Source organism: Mastacembelus armatus, chromosome 7, assembly GCF_900324485.2.
Source record: "Mastacembelus armatus chromosome 7, fMasArm1.2, whole genome shotgun sequence".
NCBI classification, from domain to species: Eukaryota; Metazoa; Chordata; class Actinopteri; order Synbranchiformes; family Mastacembelidae; genus Mastacembelus; species Mastacembelus armatus.
In genome coordinates, this window is record NC_046639.1 from 663,623 (window position 1) to 684,507 (window position 20,885).

At 43.1% G+C, this 20,885-nt stretch overlaps 2 protein-coding genes across 2 annotated transcripts; both read left to right on the forward strand.

The window, feature by feature from the left end:
• Positions 1 to 4,135: 4,135 nt before the first annotated feature.
• ankrd33aa (ankyrin repeat domain 33Aa) lies at positions 4,136 to 5,858 on the forward strand. The gene is made up of 4 exons (XM_026333152.1): positions 4,136 to 4,441; positions 4,553 to 4,682; positions 4,765 to 4,905; positions 5,038 to 5,858. Exons 1-4 carry the CDS (start codon positions 4,184 to 4,186, stop codon positions 5,856 to 5,858), a joined length of 1,350 nt encoding a protein of 449 aa, XP_026188937.1. The 5' UTR covers positions 4,136 to 4,183.
• A 3,036-nt stretch (positions 5,859 to 8,894) lies between these two features.
• Positions 8,895 to 18,312, forward strand: acvrl1 (activin A receptor like type 1). Its single transcript, XM_026331445.2, has 10 exons — positions 8,895 to 9,556; positions 13,137 to 13,208; positions 14,217 to 14,453; positions 14,792 to 14,997; positions 15,077 to 15,176; positions 15,259 to 15,405; positions 15,527 to 15,802; positions 15,896 to 16,093; positions 16,811 to 16,941; positions 17,096 to 18,312. Exons 2-10 carry the CDS (start codon positions 13,139 to 13,141, stop codon positions 17,240 to 17,242), a joined length of 1,512 nt encoding a protein of 503 aa, XP_026187230.1. The 5' UTR covers positions 8,895 to 9,556; positions 13,137 to 13,138; the 3' UTR covers positions 17,243 to 18,312.
• Positions 18,313 to 20,885: the final 2,573 nt, after the last annotated feature.

Genomic DNA, 20,885 nt, shown 5'->3' on the forward strand with positions numbered 1-20,885 from the left:
ATGGAGGTAGCTTCTGATAAGGAACTGGCTGGGGCATTTGATTAGTTGGGTTTAGTGGGATTATGTTTTTGAAGGTGTTTCAGCTTTGGCTGCTGTCAACAAGCCTGAGTTCAGATCAGCAACAGTGATTCTCAGGAACGTTTTAATGAGTGTTGAATAAGTCACAGTGGCTTTAGCCAGACAAGAAGGACTTCTACAGTGATGGACGTCTGATACCAAAATAATTTTCCTTATTAATAGTGCTGGCACAAAGGACCGATAACCACTCGTTCCACTGACAGTGGAGATGTCTATAATAAACACAGAGCAAACAAGATGTGCCTTGTTGTGAGTCTGTAGATATATTTGGAGACGATGTAGACAGAAGCTGCTATAAATCTCATGGCTATTTTAAACAGTAGCTGGCTGACTACCTCAACCAGCTCCACCACATAAACAAGTCAAGTCCAAGTCCTGCATTTCCCAGTCTGATCAAAAGGGGGCAGTCTACATCCTACTGAGCAGTTGTACAACACACTACAGTACATTCATGTGCACAAAGTCACCAATTGGCGTTTTCCCAATTCAATATAAGGGTTAAGCTGCTTACATGCACCTTTGAGTACATGTGATTGAGCCTCTGATGCTATGAATAAACTGGTTAACACGATATTCCTGTTTGTTCAGCTCTCCAAAAGAGGCTGTGGCCACAGTTCAAACTCTAGATTTAAACTAATTCAAAGTGACCAAGCTTTATTATAATTGGAAAATGATAATAATACTTGTCAGACTTGTCACATTTGTGCTGAAACTCACACTAAGCGACTACCTAAGGTAACAGACAATTAAATTTACTGTAAATAAAACTGTGGGTACTGAAAAAGAATATGTACTGCATGCTCTTCTTTGAATTTACCCCTGTGGGAAAAACAAATCCACTGTTTTCTTACACGCCTCGTTGTGCAAGATGTGTGCTTGTTCCAAAATATAAGCGTCTGTGTTAGTGTCTTGCATTTGTGCGTGTTTTCATACATAACTATGTGTCATCCCTGTCCTGGGAAAAACTAGTAGCGAGGCCCCATGACTTAGAGTAACAACAGGGTCAGTTTGTTGTCCCATCAAATGAATTTCCATGGGAACACAGATCCAAGTCTCCCATCGCAGACACACATACTGAAATTGTTCAGGCTGCAGCACAGCAGATTTCGGAGCCATAACCTCCATGAATCAGTCCCAGCACTTCTTTGGACAGCTAGAGAGGTCTGCTTTGACACAACAGACGGGCTGCAGAGAGCTGTGAATGGACCGATTCTGAGAGAGCTGTGGAGACAAGTGAGAGAGAAGAGAAAGACTAACTCAACAGGCTGTAAGGGGAGCAAGTTTGGCTGCTGTCTGTTTCTCATAATCCTTAAATCTTCTGTAATCAGGATGAGAGGGAGAGAGCGTGTTGCCTGACCTAGGATGACAGAGTCTATGTTGGGACCTGGACAGATCGCTAGCAGTCAGTAGGAGAGATGGAAGGAGAAGGAAGGCTGGACCAAGCCAGGTTGGGAAACTTAACTAGTTTCTACCAGGCACCATCAAGAAGAGTGGACGTCCAGTATGCGAGGATGACTTAACCACCGAGAGCAGCCCCAAACAGAGACGAGGACTCCCCCACGCCTGGACTGTTGCAGGGTGAGACTTCGACGAGTTGTTCTAAAATTTTACTCGTTTTGCTTTGACACTTGCTGTGGTTGCAAGTTTCTACATCTTTAACTCACATTTTAATGAAGCCACAAAGACAGAGGAAGAAGCCTAATCAGACTGAACTGTGCTGCTCAGCAGGAAGTGGAGGCCACAGTGGTAGAGTCACAGCAGGTGCTTTCTGTTTGAGCAGAAAGAAGAAGAGAGAAGAGGTTTGTGTGACAGTATTATTCCTGCTTCTTCTGTGACACAGAGTTAATCCAATGTTGAACAACAGCTTATCCAAAACTTCCTATTACATCTTAAACATAAACTTATAAATGTCAGCAGGTTTTATTTAGTGGAGTGACTGTGGGTCTAGTGTGTATATGAAAGACGGCAGCCTGAAAACTGAAACCTTCAGCGGAAAAAGTCCTGACAGTCTTTTCCACTGTGAATTCATGCACAGACACATATTATAGCAATGTCCCATCTGCTGCTCTTTAGAAACATGACGATTCATTAACACAGTAGATGATGGACAAACAGCACATTTGATTTTGTTTAGTTACTGCACCATATAAATTGTACACCATGGACACCCCAGTCCATTTGTGTTACAGAGCAGTGTGACATGACAGATGCTGGCACTCGTCTGACTTCCCACTGCTTATGGCTCCATATGGCCTGTCTCAACCTAGTACACTCCTACTATGCCTTCATTCAGATTATTTTCAGACTGAGCTTCTCCACATATACAGTGTCTCTCTGTCATAACTGTACCTGTTTTATTTCAGACATATATACTTGTCCTGGACAGTTTTATACTTTTTGTGGTCTGATTGTTTTCCATATCTTTAATTTATCTGTTCTAGTCCTAATAACCAGCCGTACTTTCTATTCTATAATGAACTGAACTGCCAAAAACAAGCTGTACAGGCAGCTTAGCTATTGTGTAAATCACAGACTTAGAGATCAGCAGCTCTGACAGGAGAACTGCAGTCAGGGGAAGCTGCTCATCCTCTTTAAGCATCAGGTCTTACAGATAAGGCCCTCTGAGGACACCAGATCTATTTCAATTCACTTCAATTCAGTTTATTTGTATAAATCACAATACAAATCATCTCAAGGCACTTTACAAAAACTAAAAACCCAACAAATCCCTTATGAGCAGCACTTGGTGACAGTGGAGAGGAAAAACTCCCTTTAATGGAAGAAACAACCTCCAGCAGATCTGGGCTCAGTTTGGGCCTCGACCGGTTGGGGTGAGTGGACAGAGCAGAGAGAAAAGAACAGCAACAATAAACAACAAAGTCTAGGCCTATAGCAGCATAACTAACTAAGGGATGGTTCAGGTCTAGGCCTATAGCAGCATAACTAAGGGATGGTTCAGGTCTAGGCCTATAGCAGCATAACTAAGGGATGGTTCAGGTCTAGGCCTATAGCAGCATAACTAACTAAGGGATGGTTCAGGTCTAGGCCTATAGCAGCATAACTAACTAAGGGATGGTTCAGGGTTGCCTGAAGCCAGCCCTAACTATACGCTCTGTCAAAGAGGAAGGTTTTAAGTCTAGCCTTAAAAGTACAGAGAGTGTCTGCCTCCTGAACCCAGACTGAGAGCTGGTTCCACAGGAGAGGAGCTTGATAGCTAAAGGCTCTGCCTCCCATTCTGCTTTTGGAAACTCTGGGAACCACAAGTAGGCCTGCACTCTGAGAGCGAAGTGGTCTATTGGGATAATATGGTACTATGAGGTCTTTAAGGTATGAAGGAGCTTGATTATGAAGGGATTTGTATGTGAGAAGAAGGATTTTAAATTCTATTCTGTATTTTACAGGGAGCCAATGAAGAGAAGCTAATATAGGAGAAATTTGATCTCTCTTGCTAGTTCCTGTCAGGACTCTTCTGGATTAACTGGAGGCTTTTTATGGAGATACTGGGACATCCAGATAGTAATGAGTTACAGTAATCTAGCCTTGAGGTAACAAGTGCATGGACTAGTTTTTCTGCATCATTTTGAGACAGGAAGTGCATGCTAACTTTAAAGGTTGCCAGTGTTTAGTTGTTAGTGTCACGTGTGAACCACTGGAAGAAGCTGATTTTGAGGAGAAGAAATCTAGATGGCAGAGAACAAATGTGTTCTGATTAGATGGTTTTTGCACAGAAATATTTCCATGATCCTCGACACCGTCCACAGATGGAAGATGACACGTGTCCATGTGGTTACATCAACAGCTCATAGACACTACATCTCTTCTTAAGCCCATTGATGGAGACACATAGTTTGATGTTTGCTGATCTGTCTAAAGTTGTATGTACTTCCTTTTATGAGAAGTCATGCCCATCACGCTACTGAGTCAGAATCCAGGCATCATGTGTGGTTGTCACACGTCTGATGAGAAAAGGGAAAAAATGTAGGAAAGGAAAATTTGTGTGTGTGATAACATTAGTTGGAGTTAATGTGATGTCTTTCTGTTCAAGATGGTGGTGGTGCGCAGCAGACCTGACTCCCAGGTGTGATATAAGGCAGAGAGGGGCCCAATGGCTGCTGTAAATGATGACCCCCACTTGGGCGCAGGCCCGTCTGAGGACTCTGAGATCCTCCTGGATGATTCTGACTCGGGGAGCGTGTTTTCTGAAGACTCACTGTTTCCAGACTATGAAAGAGATGAACCTTACACTGAGCCGGCTAAGACTCTGTACGAGGCCTGTGCTAGGAATGACGCCACATCCCTGCGCAGGATACTGGAGAGAGGAGTCACTAAGGACGAGGCCATGGAGCTGGACATCAATGGCAGGGTGAGAAGGAATAAATATTCCTTTGAGTCAAACAGTCAGAGGGTTCAATACACATTTAAAGTTTGAGTTTAATAGTTCAATAAATGAATTCATATTTTCTTCCCCCATCAGAACGGGCTGATGCTGGCTGTGAGCCTGGGTTATGTAGATATTGTCAGCATGCTGCACACGTGTCCTTTAATAGACATTAACCACCAAGACAACGATGGCAACACTGCTCTAATGATTGCTGCCCAAGCAGGTACGTCTGGATGCTCAGTGCACAGCACATACAATCCAACATTCACTTATTAATAAATCTGTTTTTCTTATTTTTCATACAGGCTTCATCAACATCCTAAACTATATTCTGAACTACTACTCTGGCGTGGACACTGAGGTCAGGGATCCCCGTGGATTCACAGCCCTCATCAAGGCAGGCATGCAGGGCAGAGAGGAGTGTATGTCTGCCCTGTTAATGCACGGTGCGTCTATGACACAGGACTTTTATACACTTTGTGTGTGTGTGTGTGTGTGTAAGACTCATACAGATATTTACTCATCATCCTTTCCTTGTTGTAATTGCTTTCTGCTATTTCCCCCCTTTTCATGTCCAGGTGCTGATATAAATGCAATGGACCTGGTCCAAGGGAGAGGTCTAAAAGACTGGGTCATTAGGACAGGAAGGTTTGAGACTCTGAACAGACTCCGCCGCCTGCAGGCTCATCCATCCGCCCAGCAGTTCTGTGAACACTACATTGCCGAGTGGCCTGAGCTGAAGCAATTAGTGGCAAAGGCCACAGCCGCCAAAACAGCCGGCCAGAAGCTGAGGCAGTGCTTAAAAGAAAGCCTTAGCTTCAGATTCCCTCAGGACCCCCAAGACGATGGGGTTATGGATCATATGGTGCGGATGACGACAAGCATTCACAGCCCGCTGATAGTCACCGGGTGCCGCCCGCTCTGCCCCACCAGCCCCCCAGAGATTGGCAAACGGCGATTTGCTGTCCCTGAGCTGCTTGAAAAGCACAGCAGCAAGGAGCTGGAGGAGAGCACAGTTTCACACAGTAACGGCTCCATCACCTCAGCGTCTCCCACCGTTGTCTCAGCCACCTCTGTGTCTCTGACCTCGTGCTGCCAGGACTCGGGGCGCAGGGAAAGCATGGCGTCGGGTGGCATGAGAAGTTTCATTCCCCGCAGCGTGGCACACAGGAACAGCATATTCCCCTCAGGTTGCATTCCTAAGATTGAAGTGACAAAATCCACAGACCCTACTCCAAAAAAAGAGAAAAAGAAAAAACGGCAGAAGGGCTACCTGGAGCCTCCTGTCTGGAGGTACAAGGAGGCCAAGATGGAGAAAAAGAGAGAGAAGAAGCGGGAAAATGAGCAAGAGCAAGAGAAAAAACCCCGATGGTCCAAACGTTTATCCAGCCAGAAATGAGGCAATATTTTCTCCACAGAATTTCACTGTGATAACGTGACGCATGAGGGATGAACACGAGATTACAGTGACTCTTAGGCCAGAAGGCAAAGTGGACCTTGGCGTCAGACGTCAGTGAGAAAACTGGAGCTACTTCAACGTGCTAGATGTGACGTACCTGCGAGCAGGTTTGGAAAGCTGAATATTAGGACTCTTGAAGTACCATGTCATCATGGCATTTATGCAAGAAAACCAAACCAACAGCAAACAGTGCATGAGGGCACAGATCAGGCCTTCAGCAAAGGTTTTTGTTGTTCGACTGTGTCCATCGGTCAAGGTCTGTGTAAAGCTGCTTTTCACCAAACTGACCAGCTCTTACAGACGTTTGCACGTCAATGCCATCGCCATCAGTCAAAACTGACCATAAAGAAAACAAAGACGTTTTGCTTTGCTGTGCTGGACCTGGTCCTCGGTCCAGGATCTTTTTGTGTTAAACCATTTCACCTACACACACACACACACTGTGCTGACCTAAGAATATAAACTGGTCTCCTTTACCACTGCTTCCTGCTATGCCCCAAACACCAGTATCAAGGCAAAGGTCAACTTAATATAAAGCTTGCAACTGTAATTCATTCATCAATAACAAATCCACTTTACACCGTTTTGATTTTCCTTCTACAGGCCTGTCCAGTGCTCACTTCACACAGCACGCAGCATCGACCCGATGCCTTTATTATGCCTTTTGGACTGAACTCTAATACTGACTCAAGTCAGTACTCACTCTGTCAGTACTTCATGGACAGTACTCTGGTTGATGAGCTTGTACTTGTACAACAGAATTGCTGCTTGCAGTATTTTTTCAGAAGCCGGTAGAGGACCTCACGTCCCTGCAGTTACTTTCCTTCACTGCAGAAAAAACAATTTGTACATAATGTTACTCAGGAAATATTTTAACAATACAACAATAACAAACATCTATTAAAGTGAGACGTCTATTTGGAGGCCTGACTTGCATTGGTACATATTCAAATACTGTGTAGATCAACCTGGTAATTGCTAAAATGGTAACTCATACACTTATAAATGCAATGCAACCACAGCAAAACGTATTTAAATGTGTGTTATTTAAAAGACTTTTGTGTCTAGATCCTGTTCTTTTAAAATCTTAGAGGATTGTTTCTGGGGAAAGCAGGAGACTCAGAAAGCTCAGGTCTTCTTCATCCTCTGTGTCATATACTGTGAATGTGACCAAGATGGAAACGTGCATTTGTCTGCAACCTTGGAATAAATTTACTGAGCTTTGCAAGCGAGTTTGTTCCCTTTTGCAGTACAACAGTATCTGATGACGTAAAGCATTTTCACACTAGACACTGGACCACATGTGACTGATTAGGCTGTTGTCTGCATGTAACCTTAATTACTCTTTCACAATAAAGTTACTTTGAGCTCCTTAGAAAAGCACTTAATGCGCTTTCTAGAGTGGCATGGGTGGATTTTGACCTCTAGCCTGTAATCTTCTAATCCCGTGTGCAGTTTCATTGCATAACAATTAGCTTTTATTAGCGGTAGCACAAAAGTTAAATGGCTGCTGTGCTGTGTCCAGTCAAATCAGCTCCATTTCATGTGTTTCATGCTGACAAGTGCTAATGAGCCTCCAAACAGACTTTTTCTGTTCATCTGATAATTTTAGTAGTGAAACACTGTGGCTCACTTCCTCTTCACAGGGGAAACTTGAAGCCAGTTCTAAAAGAAAAATACATTCAATGAAGTTCAATGAAGAAACGTGTCAGACTTTAGACATGCCTACAGAATCCTGACACAGACTAGAGCAGATCGCACAGACGATGAGGTGATCACACTGAATGTGATTACAGTCAACATTGGATTCAGACTTTATGTGCCACAGCTCAGATATTGACTATTGGAAAGTCAGACAGCAGAGGAAAAGTAAAACTGATCTTCAGTTGCTCAAGAATTTGCATTTGAAAAACTCACAGTCAGAAAAAACTGAGCAATATTGCATTTCCTTTATTGGAGTAGATCAGAAAATAAAGACGTGTGTTTTGGAAAAACCTTCGGGGAATAATACCATGTTGATCTTTGAATCACAGAGATAAGGAGAAAAAATAAATTAGTGCCGTTTTTAAAAAAGAACAATTTGCTCTCTTTTCTGTGTGACAGCTGATGTGAGAGCTTCCAGCTGTGTCTGCAGCCATGAGCCAAAGCCAGAGATTACAGAGCCTGAGAACGGGCAGGAGAATTTACACTCCAGGCATGAAGACGTCTCTCTCCGGCTCAGCTGAGTGAAGGGTTTCACAACGCACATGGAGATAACTCTGGATTTGCCACTGACACACTTCGACTGCTGTAAATGCTCGATTTGAACAAACATTAGTGGAATAAGTTCTTAAAAGTAAGACAATCCTGCTCCACAGTTGAGTCCTGAGAAACAGATCCACTAAGGACTTTGCAGCCTCAGAAACTTCTTGTGTCTGGAAGTTAAAGCAGCTAGAGTCAATAGTTTTTTACACACAGCATCAAATACAATGAAAGACCCATAACTTCCGAACGAGTATTAATGGGGTCCAGACACCCCGGTGCAATCTGGACCCAGAGTCCAGACCAGTACAAGGAGCACATAATGGAAAATATGTCAAACACTCCTAATTTAACCTGCTGGCTCCAGTTAAACTATGACTTGTGTGATAACAAGGTCTCTTTAAAACATGAGGAATGTGGGCGCTAAAGACATTTTCTGTGCCAGACTGAGTGGACCGTCTCCTCTTGGCTTCTCCATCGCTTTGGGTCACTGGGATTCTGGATCCAAACTGCACCAGGGTGCTTGGACCCCATTGATACTTATATTTTTATTATTGTCCTTGGTTGTGTTAAACAAACTGGATCCACAAACACATGACATGTAAGGGGGTGCTATGATTTCCATAAAGCTCTTCGTCACATTCGGCTTACCTACACGTCCAGGTACAGGCCCCGCCCACTTACGCCTATATTTTGGAGAAACGAGAAACTTTCGGGCTCTGACTGATAAAAGCACAGCACTGATGTGCAGCGGCCTTTGTTTGCGCTCCCAGAGATGTTTTTGCACCACACTGGGGTCTCTGAAGCACATTCCTGTCAGCGCAGACGCCAGACCGAGGGGGGGAAAGGAAAATGAGGTTTAGCAGGCAACAGGAAAACCGCTATGAGAACACATTCCAGCCCGAGCAGCCCCTGTCCGGGACAATAAGGGGTGGGACAAAACTGCACACTGTTTCAAATCTCCAATCTTGCGCTGAGATCAGAAAGACAGACGACAACAAAATGCTCGTAGTCCAGAGGAGAGCGCCTTGGTGAACTTCTCAAAGCGGAAGGAGTCGGGGCCGGTGCCAAACCGACGACGATGAGCCGTGGTTTCGCTTTATCAGCGCAGATTTGGACCGAGATGAGATAGACTCCCTGTTTTGTCGTCCCACCAGGACCCAGGAGACCGGTCTTTATTATTCCCACTTATTCCACGTCTTTTCAGCGGCGAACTTTTACTTCGGGGCGCGGAGGGAAAGGAGGTTCTGTCGGAGCTTGTCGGAGGATGTGAGCGCTCACTGGATCAGAGTCAACCAGTCGGTTTTTAAAGACTTATTTTAACTCCTTGGGTTTGAAACACGGCGGGACAGTCTCTGATATGCAGCAGTCCAGGTGAAGGGCGAGCAGAACAACAGGTAAGGCCAGTGTCAGTGTGTGTGAACATGCTGTGCTGACAGGAAACCTGCAGTCACCTCTGGCACGCTAACATCTCTCCACGTGTTTACTGATGTGGACCAGCAGGTGTCATGAAGCGGTCTGGCCTGTTATACCTGAGCCAGAGACGCAGGACAGGGGCTTAGTCTAATAATGCAGCTGCAGACCCAGATGTTCCTATATATTGACAGGCAGCCATGATCAATTACACTGATTGATTACATATTAGAGATTGTGGTGGAAAGTCCTGTGTCTTGGTCATGTCTCCTCAGAAACACTGAGGACTGAAGATAAGTGTTTATGGTGTTCTCCTGTTTTATGGTTTTAAATGCTGGGGCCATTATCAGAGTCTAAAATCCAGTACAAGTCAAACTGCAGCTACAAACCACAGATACAGATCTTAATGACATTCTTCTTCTAAAGTTGAATAAACAACCAAACAGTTTGCCAAATAAATAAAACAGCTCCTTGACATCCTCAGACCTCTGCCTGAAAATCTAAGGCATCAGTTCTAATTGTAAATAAATACCAGACTCAGACGGGCTCATTCTGCTCCGGGGCTTTTACTTTTGATGCCTCGGGCACGTTTGCTGACTACACTTTAGTCTGTAAGCAAAGGACCTGCACACTTCCTGCACCATTGGCCTGTGCTTTTTTACTTATGCATATATATATTGAACCTCACTCCAACCCGCTAACACACAGGGGAGGCATTTGCCTTTTTCAGTGCAGGTCATGAGGAGGCCACACAGGTTCTTCCCAGGCGGGTGCTGCTGTTGAACTTTGATATCAGATGCGTGTCACTCATACCCAGAGCTTCACATGCTTTCATTTTTTCTTCCTTTGTGCACAGTGTGACTGATATGTAAGGCTTTTCTTCTCCAGTCGTGCAGTCACTGCAGGTGTGCATGTGGGAGCATGCAGACAGAAACTGAGTCATGAAGCCTGGCGAGCCAAGGGCTTACTGTGAAATGAATTTAAAATCACAGACTTTGTTTTTCACCACTTAAAACACACAAATGTTTTCTTGTACAAAGACTGAGTGTGACGTTATTTTGGCATTTTAACAGTAAAACTGCTTGAAGTTACTTTCCAGACACAGTTACAGCTGTTTTTCATGTGATGAGGCCCAGTGCAGGGGCTGCTGGAGGCTGCTCTGCTACGCCATGGCCCCGCCATCCACCACTGCAACCGCACAGTCATCCAGATGGAATGAGAGATCTGCTTTTCCAAGTCAAAGCTCTGTAGATGAGAGGAAGAGATGACAATGGATCTTTTCCTCTTGGGTCACGCGGGTGTAGCATTGGACAGAATAGAGACAAACAGGAGAGAGCTTAGAGGAAGTGTGCTGGAGTCTGAAGTCAGGCTGCCGTGATGAACGATGTGATTACAGCTCTCTCCTATGTGCATGATAAAATGATAGTTAGGGAAATGAGACACAGTTGTGTTCCCCCACTGAGAATAAATTCATTCAGTGGGCAGCGTTGTGTTTATGCTGTTCCTCCCCTGGAGCCACAGATTAACCATCTCTGACATGATACAGGAAGTGCTTTCTGCTGTTGGGTGAAATACAGCCTGTGGTTTTAGCAGGTCAGAGCTGAGTGCTGTGAGTTGGGTCTCATATGTTGAGCTGGCCTCTGAAGAAAATGTTTGACCCATTATTTCTCATGGGAAAGGGAGGTAACTTAATCCATCAGAGGTTTTACACTGGACAAACATGGAGAAGCCTATTCTGAAAAGTATTTAAGGCAGCCAGGGGCCCGACTGTGTTCTGGAAATCAATGCACACATACAAATAAAAATGGAAAAAATAGAGACAAGAATTATTCTACCTAAACTGCTTCAGTGCTGTGGTTTTCCTCCAGTGTCGTGACAATTTAATGAAATGCCTGAAGTGACAGTTTCCTGTTGTGTGTATTTACAAAATGAGCTAAATATATCTAGTTACACGCATCATCTGGAGTTTTCCACTGACATCCAAGTTCTTCTGCCAGATGTGTGCAGCTTAAGGGCTATTTGTTGTGACAAGATAAGAATAGTTTGCAGTAAGTTTATTTACAGCCAACAATAGCTAATCCATAGTGAGAAAATATGACACTTCAGTTCTAACATAACATGTTAGGCTTCTGTATACATCCAGTATTATATTGCTTTTTTTGACATCTGGGGCAAAACGTTAAGTTTTTCACCTCTCGCGGCAGAATTCCCACGTTGGATCGGACTCAGTGTTTTTAACAGACTAACTGGTGTGAACAGTTTCCCCTTAAGCATGCCTCAGTCATATAGCATTCACTAAATACAGTCTGGTTCACGACCATGGAAATATCAGTCGAACTGCTTGTAGCATTATATGAGTAAATTAAGTTTGATCACAGCAGGTTGTATATTCATGACATGATATTACCCGTCTCTCATGCTGCGGCAAAGGCAGATAGATATGATTATTAAATGAAATATTGCTCTTAAATAAGCCTTGGAATTAAGAGTTTTTCTTCTGCGGGCTCCACGTTGTTTTTTTCCCTCGTAAATACTTAGAGCTAATGCAGAAGAAGAATCTTCCTTACTGGAATTGAGAAGGTGTAATGCAACTTCACATTTGAAAACCAATGTTTAACCAAACAGTGAAGAAAGACCTTAGAAGAGCTGAGGGCTGATGGATTTGCTCTTAGACAGAAATATTTAAACATGGTGAATAAATCACCATTTTTATAAATGATGGAATTTATCTGTGGCAAACAAAGACAAATTAATACAAAACAACAAACAGAGTTTACGTTCTTCACAGAATATAAATAATCAAAAGGTTTTGATGCAGCCTTGTGTTAAAGCTGAACACATGTTCATCCATGTTGGCCAATCCAGTGTATGAAGCAGTAAAATAAACAGTACAGGATCTGTTATAGTAGTACTTATAGTAGTACTTCTACAGTGTATTTGTGTTAAATTGTTTGTCTTGTCTTGTTTTGGCTGTTTTACTTGTATTTTAAATGAAATATAACATGTCTAAGCTCGACCAAGTGTAACACTGATGGCCCTCCTGCTTGCGTGACCCTCGGCACTGCAGCCCTAAACAATGAGCAGACCTGAGTCTCGCCGGCCAGTCGGGTGGGGCCGCTCAATGGCAGGAAGCGCAGCCATCAATATTTACTCTGCAGGCAGGGTAGTTGAGGAGCTGACAGTCCTGGAGCCTGGGTAGCACAGCGCCACACACAGTCCCTGCACATGTACACAAACGCTCTGTTACGGCCTTCTTGCCCAAAGCCCCCTTTTCCCACCCAATGCAATTACAGCACAGGCAGACAGGCTGGGCCCTCAGACTGTTGTTTTTGACCTCATAGCTTCCTCTGCCAAAGAGCCCAGGCTTTGACCACTGCTCAACATTTCATAGATAACCATTATTAAGTTGCAGTCTGTAAATTTTAATCACGTACCAGTTAAAATGTCAGGGAGATTGCTGTGTTTTCCACAATGCCCTGTGTTCAGTCTGTTGTTTTACATCATCTTTCTGATAAAGAGACATGATTTGTTTATATTAACTGTATTTAATTTGTCTGGTTTCAGAGATGAGAAGCTCTGCTCTCCTCACAGTGGTGCTAGTTGGAGTGTTTCTGTGGACCTCTGCTGTCCAAGCAGGTGAGTTAGTGGTCAAAAGTCCAATGTGCTCACTGTTTTAAAGAGTTCACTTTGTTCTGTTTAATCTGTGCTTGACTAAAGGACACTTTTGATGTTGAGGCTGAATCGGATCGTACGTAATGTGACCGCGGAAACCTCTCGAGAACGCAGCTCGTAGTTCTTTGTTATGCTTTGTTATGTGCCCGTATAACAGTAGGCGACTCTTTCCCACAAACATGCTCAGACAGGCCAAGTGTGCAGGTCATGTCTCAGCACCGGCATGAAAATGCAAAGTTAAAGAAGCCAAGTTGCTGGTGAAGATAGTCAAATATGACCTTTGTGGACCAAATCACAGCTAAAAGCCTCAGAAAACTGAATTTTCTGTCATTGTTTTTCAGTCTCCTGGTTAAAAACAGCATGATGGAGCTTTAACCATTTTAAACTAGTAAACTTTGCATGTCAGGTTGATTGGTGACTCTAAATTGCCCATAGGAGTGAGTGTGAGTGTGTGAGGTTGTTTGTCTCTATGTGGCCCTGTGATGGACTGGGGACCTGTCCAGGGTGGACCCCTGTCTTTCACCCAGAGAGAGTCTTTCCATGCACACTCTCGATCTCTAGTCATTTCCACTTTATTGCTACCAAGAAAAGTCTCTGTCACCATGAACATTATGCAGTATTTTCAGTTTTGGTTGCTGCATTTTTTATGACCCTTGTGCTTACATGTACACAAATTTCAAACCAAAAAGCCATCTGTGTGCAACCACAAAACCATCCAAATGATGTATTGTGGGTGCCAGGAAATGTAGCTAACATATCTCTTTCTGTTACCACAAGGGTTTTCCCTCAAGGAAGTCAAGGTCCTGTTAGAAGTACAGTTTATCGCTTTACTTAGAAGCTTTAAAAAATGATTTGGAGGGTGTTTGATCGTTCTTTTCTTTTACATTACCCGCATCAGTAACATTTACTAGGGATCTTGATTTAATATTATACTTTGTGTCAACAGTGTTTGTGTATTTCCTTGTGCTACAGACACAGAAGAAGATGAGAAGCTGCTGTGCACATGTGAGAATGACAAAGGCACATGTGTAAACGGAACCTGCAGAGGAGACATCTGCTTCTACACCTGGGTGCATGGGAATGAGGAGAGAGGCTGTTTCTCCAGGGTTAACTACAGGGAGCAGTGCTTCACCTCCTTTAAGCGCTTCTTTGTCTACTGCTGCACAGAGCACCAGTGCAACACCTACACCACACCACCACCGAATATTAGTGAGTATACCCAAAGCCATTGCTTTACAGTATTTCAGCATTACATCCATGGAACCTGAAGAATCAGTGGCCTAATTGTGTCATTTAGGCTTTTTTTACGTTATTGTGGCATTATTGTGTATTGATGGGACTCAAAGCTCCATGTAGATAGTAACTGGTTCCCCCTTGTGGCCAGTTAGAGCAAACTCAGAGGCTTTCCTCTGTTACTGATGATGCAGTGAGTGTAATATTAAATTATTAACAATAATTAAATTATAATTAAAACATTTTCAGTTTACTGAAATGTTCTCAACTGGTTTCCCAAATTCAAAAATGTGTGTGTGTGTGTGTGTGTCCAGATGGAGATCCAACGACAGAAACCCCAAGCACCCCTCAGCCAGAGCTGTGGATCACTGTGTCTTTGATGCTGTTGATTATAACTGCCATTGTGTGTGGCCTGGTGCTGTTCCTGCGCTTCAGACATGCACAGTGCAGTCTGAGGAAGCCTGAAGACCATGATGTCACCATGTACAAGGCTCCTCAAGGAGATGACCCCACATACGGCGTAAGACACGTTTGACTTTAAACACTATTAAAATATTTTTGGAGTTTTAAAGTTATTTTCTGTGTCTGTCTAACTCCAGGACATCTACGATGAGTTTTGTACATCAGGAAGTGGGACCGGGCTGCCCTATCTGGTTCAAAGGACTATGGCCAGACAGATTTCACTTGTCGAATGTGTTGGTCAGTCTCCTTCCATACCGCTGCTGCTCTTCCCTGCCCTTTACTTAGTCCTGTGCTGCTAATTGTGATATTCTGCTTTCAGGTAAAGGTAGATATGGGGAGGTGTGGAGGGGAACATGGATGGGGGAGAGTGTGGCTGTGAAGATCTTCTCATCTAGGGATGAGCAGTCCTGGTTCAGAGAGACTGAGATCTACAATACCGTACAGCTGCGACATGAAAACATCTTGGGTATGGCAGTAGATTGTTGTGATGCCTTTCATCTGCAGAGAAGCGGGGCAGGCTCAATTAAAAAAGCATCACCATCAAAAGGCACGACAGTTCAAATGTGATCTCCTACTCTGACTTGTAGGTTTTATAGCCTCTGACATGACATCCAAGAATTCCAGCACGCAGCTGTGGCTTGTCACCCACTTTCACGAGCTGGGTTCACTCTACGACTTCCTGCAGCACAGTAGCCTGGAGCCAGAGAGCTGCCTAAGGATGTGCCTGTCTGTGGCTTGTGGTCTGGTCCACCTCCACACTGAGATTGTCAGCTCCCAAGAAAAACCAGCTATCGCCCACCGAGATCTGAAAAGTCGAAACATCCTGGTTAAGCGGAACGGACAGTGTTGCATTGCTGATCTAGGTGGACAAAACTTTGGACATTCACCGCTGATATTTCCAATTTTGCTTCTGTGGTTGGTTATAATAAAGTTTGTAATAACTACTCTCTTCTCAGGTTTGGCTGTGATGCACTCTCAGTCCCACGACTATCTTGACGTGGGCAACAACCCTCGTGTGGGGACGAAGCGCTACATGGCCCCTGAGTTGCTGGACGAGACTATTCGTATGGACATCTTTGAGTCCTACAAGCAGACTGATATCTGGGCCCTGGGCCTGGTCTTCTGGGAGATTACCCGCAGGACCATCGTCAACGGTAAGATTAAAACAGCCTGCTAAAGTTTGTAACATTGGTACTGTAAGTTTTTAGTTTTTAGTTACTGAAATCGGTAAATATTACACAGAAGGCATCTGTAAGTAGACCTTAAATATTACCCGTTTAATTCCCATCCACACGTGATGTTGAAAATTGGTTTTCTCTGTCATGTGTGCCTGGCTCTGGGACAGTAGGCAGTTAGTCCCATGTCTCTCATCACTCCAGTGTTTTCCAAGTCTCTGTCTGTCTCTACTATCCTCTCTCATGATTAGCACTGCAGTAATTATAAACAGTCTTATCTGGTGTCAGCACTCACTTGTACATAGTCCAGATTCCCGTGCACACAATTTGTAGATGCAACACACACACACTTAGAGTACATAACAAATGCATTTAGTCCAGCTGGATGGATAATCACAACTGTGTGTGTAGTCACCAGGGACTTTATATCTTTGCCTGCTCTGTTGTTTAGTCAAACAAACCTTGCAAAACTCCCACTGCAGCCTATCTTAATTTCCAAGTGTGCTATTTCAGGCCTTGCATGACAGAAATTTATGTGCTGAAAATGTATGAGGAGATACTACCCAGAGAGGTTTAATGGTTATCTACCCATGAGGTTCATAATGACTTCTTCTTGCAATATTTAATATTACAGTGTGCATTTTTCTTGCCTGACAACCCAATCTCATAACCACGACTTTTTTTGGATTGTTCTAGGCATCATGGAAGAGTACCGCCCTCCCTTCTTTGACCTGGTGCCCTCAGATCCCAGTTTTGAGGAGATGAAGAAGGTGGTGTGTGTGGACCAGCAGAGGCCCAGTCTGCACAACAGGCTCCATTCCCACCCTGTAGGCCGACATACGTGAAAACACACACACATTGTCAAATTTCCACATAATAAACTGAGACGCACATTTAAGACACATAATGGAAGAATAAACAGAAACAGCTTTCATACTCTAATAGCTAGGAAGTACTTTATATTTGTCTGTGTGTGTCCAGATCCTGTCAGCCATTGTGAAGATCATGAAGGAGTGTTGGTACCAGAACCCACCGGCCCGCCTCACGGCCCTGCGGGTGAGGAAGACGCTCTCCAAACTGGACCACGATAGTGACTTCAGCATTGAGAAACTCAAGCAGGATATCTAGACCGGAGCACCAGCATGAAACGGGGACACGAGATTAAAACCACTAGAAGGGATTTTGCACCACATTCTGAACAGCATGAGGTGCATGTCATTAGCATATTTTGAACTAATGACTCACACTGTCACTGCATATTAAAATCATATGACTTTGAGCAGTAGTGTCTAGACTGTCTCGCACCCGAGGCGATGTTTTTGCATAGCCTAACTTTCATCTGCCATATTCCTGGTGCCTCAAACCAAGAGGCCCCAAGGGGAAGCCGTTAAGACCAAGGAAATCTATCACGGTATTTTTAGTTATGTTCTGCTTATTATGGTTTGGATCAGACACACATTGCTACACTTGCAGGGTTTTATCATTATTCACTAAATCTCCCACCATCACGACAGAATGGAAAATCTAACATTACTCATCCTCTTATTGAGAGGAGGAGCTATAATATATACATAATGACAAAGCCACAGAAAACCACAGACAGAATCAGGGCTTTGGTTTCCTTTTACCCTGAATACAGGAAACATGTTAGTGAGAACATGCTCATACCAAAGCACGCTACCTATTTTATAAGTACATGTAACTTATATAAAGTATTTAGTATCTACACATAGACACACCGAGCTATTTAGTTGTAAATAGTCTGAAAGCATTGAAGCTGTTGTCTTGTATCACCCTTGAGTATATTGTAAATATAATTCAAAAGAGGTATAACAATGAGACACACTTTATATACTTTTGTACAACATAACTTTTCAAATTATTTTTTTACTTTTCTGTAGACCTAAGATGTCCCATCACTGTCACTATAATGGTCATTAAACGAACTCACAAACAGATATGTAATATTGTATATGTTGAATAAAGGACAGTATTTTTCAAATCCCGGCACAGTTTTGTACCACAGATGGTTGCAGTTCTCCCATTGACCAGTAGAGGTCATAGGTTAATAGACAGTGATCAATGTTGCTTACAATAGTGCAGCTTACACTGGGAGACTAATGGTGTAATCAGTTTTGCAATGTGTTTTCGGTTGCATTGTATCATCTCAAAAGTATTAAACAAAGTAAAGACCAATATTTCATCATAACACTTATGTACAATCATTGCTCACCAATGGCAGGGTAAGATAAGGCACTGATCTGGTTTCCACGGCTCTTAATCTTATTGTTAAATATTTTTTAGCTCACACTGCTGCATATTTGAATAGTCATAATAGTCATAATATGTCACCACATTTAAGATAATGATCACATTTCCTCCCAGCCCCCCTAACCTACCACAGTGAGATACTAAACTAGAAAATTGAACAATGTCAGACAACCCTGACTGAATAGAGACTTCAAGACTAAAAGTGAAAATACTATATATATTTATTTTAATGCATTATTCCATTGCTCTCTGTCTGTGCTCTTTACATTCAAAATGCTAATATATTTATTATACTTCATGTTCTTAATTGTAAGGAAGAATTCAAACATGCACATCTATCCAACATACTTTAAAAATGCTAATGATTGTGTTCTCAAAATCAAAACAATTTGTAAATATAAAATTCAACCACAAACGTCTTAGCTCTGAATGTAAATACCTTGATGTGTGATCAGGTGTGAGATATATTAAAAGCCCAGTGATGTGGTGAGAATAAGCATAAAAAGAACAAGTCTGGGGTGTTGACATTGTCACAAAGAACAGACGATATTCAACAAGAATCAAAACCGTCGAGCTTGTTGCCTGCTGAAAATAATTCTTTAACTTTCACTTATCATCTGCACACCACTGATTTCCTTTTATCTTGTGCTTATACTTCCTTTATCTGTTTTTGTGGTGTGTGTGTGTATTTATATATATGTTTGTGTTGTCTGTCTGCCTGGTTGTTGAACAAACTCCAGATAGATAATACTCCCTCAAAGCCCCAGTCTGTCTGGTCAGTTAGATGAAGAGCTGGTTATTTTTAACACTGCGGGGGGGGGGGTTGTTCAAGGATCACAGAGGCCAAACTCCCTGTCTGTGAGTGCAGAATCCCATCTCACTTCTCCCTCTGTTTCCCTCCTCTGTGTATTCACAGCGGGATCCTTCCAAATTAATCACTACAGACAGGGATTTGTTCAGCAGACAACGCACACTGAAGAAATGTGGAGATAAATTGGACAGGGCCGATAATGGACAGGTATAGAGCCACAGAGGAGACTATGCAGACACAATTAAACTTGAGGATAGATCAGTGAGAGTGCCAGCAGCAGGACAGGTGATAAAAGCGGGCACAGATAGAGTCCCAAAACTCTCCTGGTTACTGCCTGACTCACCTCTTCCTGAGCTCCATTCTCAAACAGTGGCAGCTGGATGTGTTGGTGGAGTATAGACAGGTCAGGTCCCCAGGCTGAGAGAAAAGCCTGAATGAAGCTGGACAAAAACACAGTTTGTGATCTTTACATCCATTATTTTAACCATTCACAGAAAAAAAACTGCAGGCAACTTTTGAACTTTCTCTAAAATTTCAAAAAAGGATTTGTTGGATAATTGATCACCAAATATAGAAGGACACACGTGTTATAGTGTAACACAGCCTAACACAGGACTAATACAGAAAGGCATTAGTCCTGTGTATATATGCTGAAGCCTATACGAGCTCTTCCTCTAATGCCTTCTGAACTACATCCACAATAAAGTTCTTGTTGTCACAGCCACACTGGATTCTTCTTATTTGTATTGTTCTATGTCATGTCTGATTTCAAATGTCTACTTTGAATGTAGGTGTAGCCCAACGGTGACTGAAATTAGATCGTTAAATCCCTGTGTACACATTTTGTTTGTTTCTAATAGATCAGTCACTAAAAGGCTTGAGTACTAAAGTCAATCAGAGATGCATAAATTAATCAAAATCAAGTTAATAAAGGTTTTTAAAATGGTCACACACACTGTTTCTGATTGTTTCATGCCTTAAAACTAATAAACACATTGGGGAAAAGACTGAATTAACCAAATTATTGTAAAATCATGGACACTAAGCTGTCACTATTAGCTTGCAGCGACATATGTTTTTGAAAACATGAGTGAGTCGGATGTTGTGTCTATACAGCCGTCATTTGTTTAGAGCAGGGGTCTCCAACTCTAGTCCTCCAGGGCCACTGTCCTGCTTCTTCTCCAACTGTCCCTGATCTACTTACTGCTGATTACCTGCCTCAGGTGTGTTCAGCCAATCAGAAGCTCTAAGGGCAGGGCTAGTTGGAAAACAAGCAGAACAGTGCAGGACTGGACTTGGAGACACCTGGTTTGGACTATATCTTGCAAGAAGGTTCACATGAAGAGACAGAAGCAACTAACAAAAGGCTCAGCCCAAAGAAGAACCCAAAGAATTTACATTAAAAACACTGCCTGAGTGAACCGTGGCCTGACTGAGGTTGTTTCTATTGCTTTGACGTTTGTATGACGCTGTTTGATAAATAAAAGCTGTTTATGAAATAATTCCTAGCTTTACTTTCTGTTGCTTAGAACTTTAGCAGAGTGCTGAATCTAGATTTTGTGTTTATATCTGTCCTGAGGCTACAGGCCTCGGTGGTGGAGGGGGCACATGCAGCAGCAGCCCTCCCCTTTAAACACACACACACACACACACACACACACACACCCCTTTAAACACGTCACTCGCCTG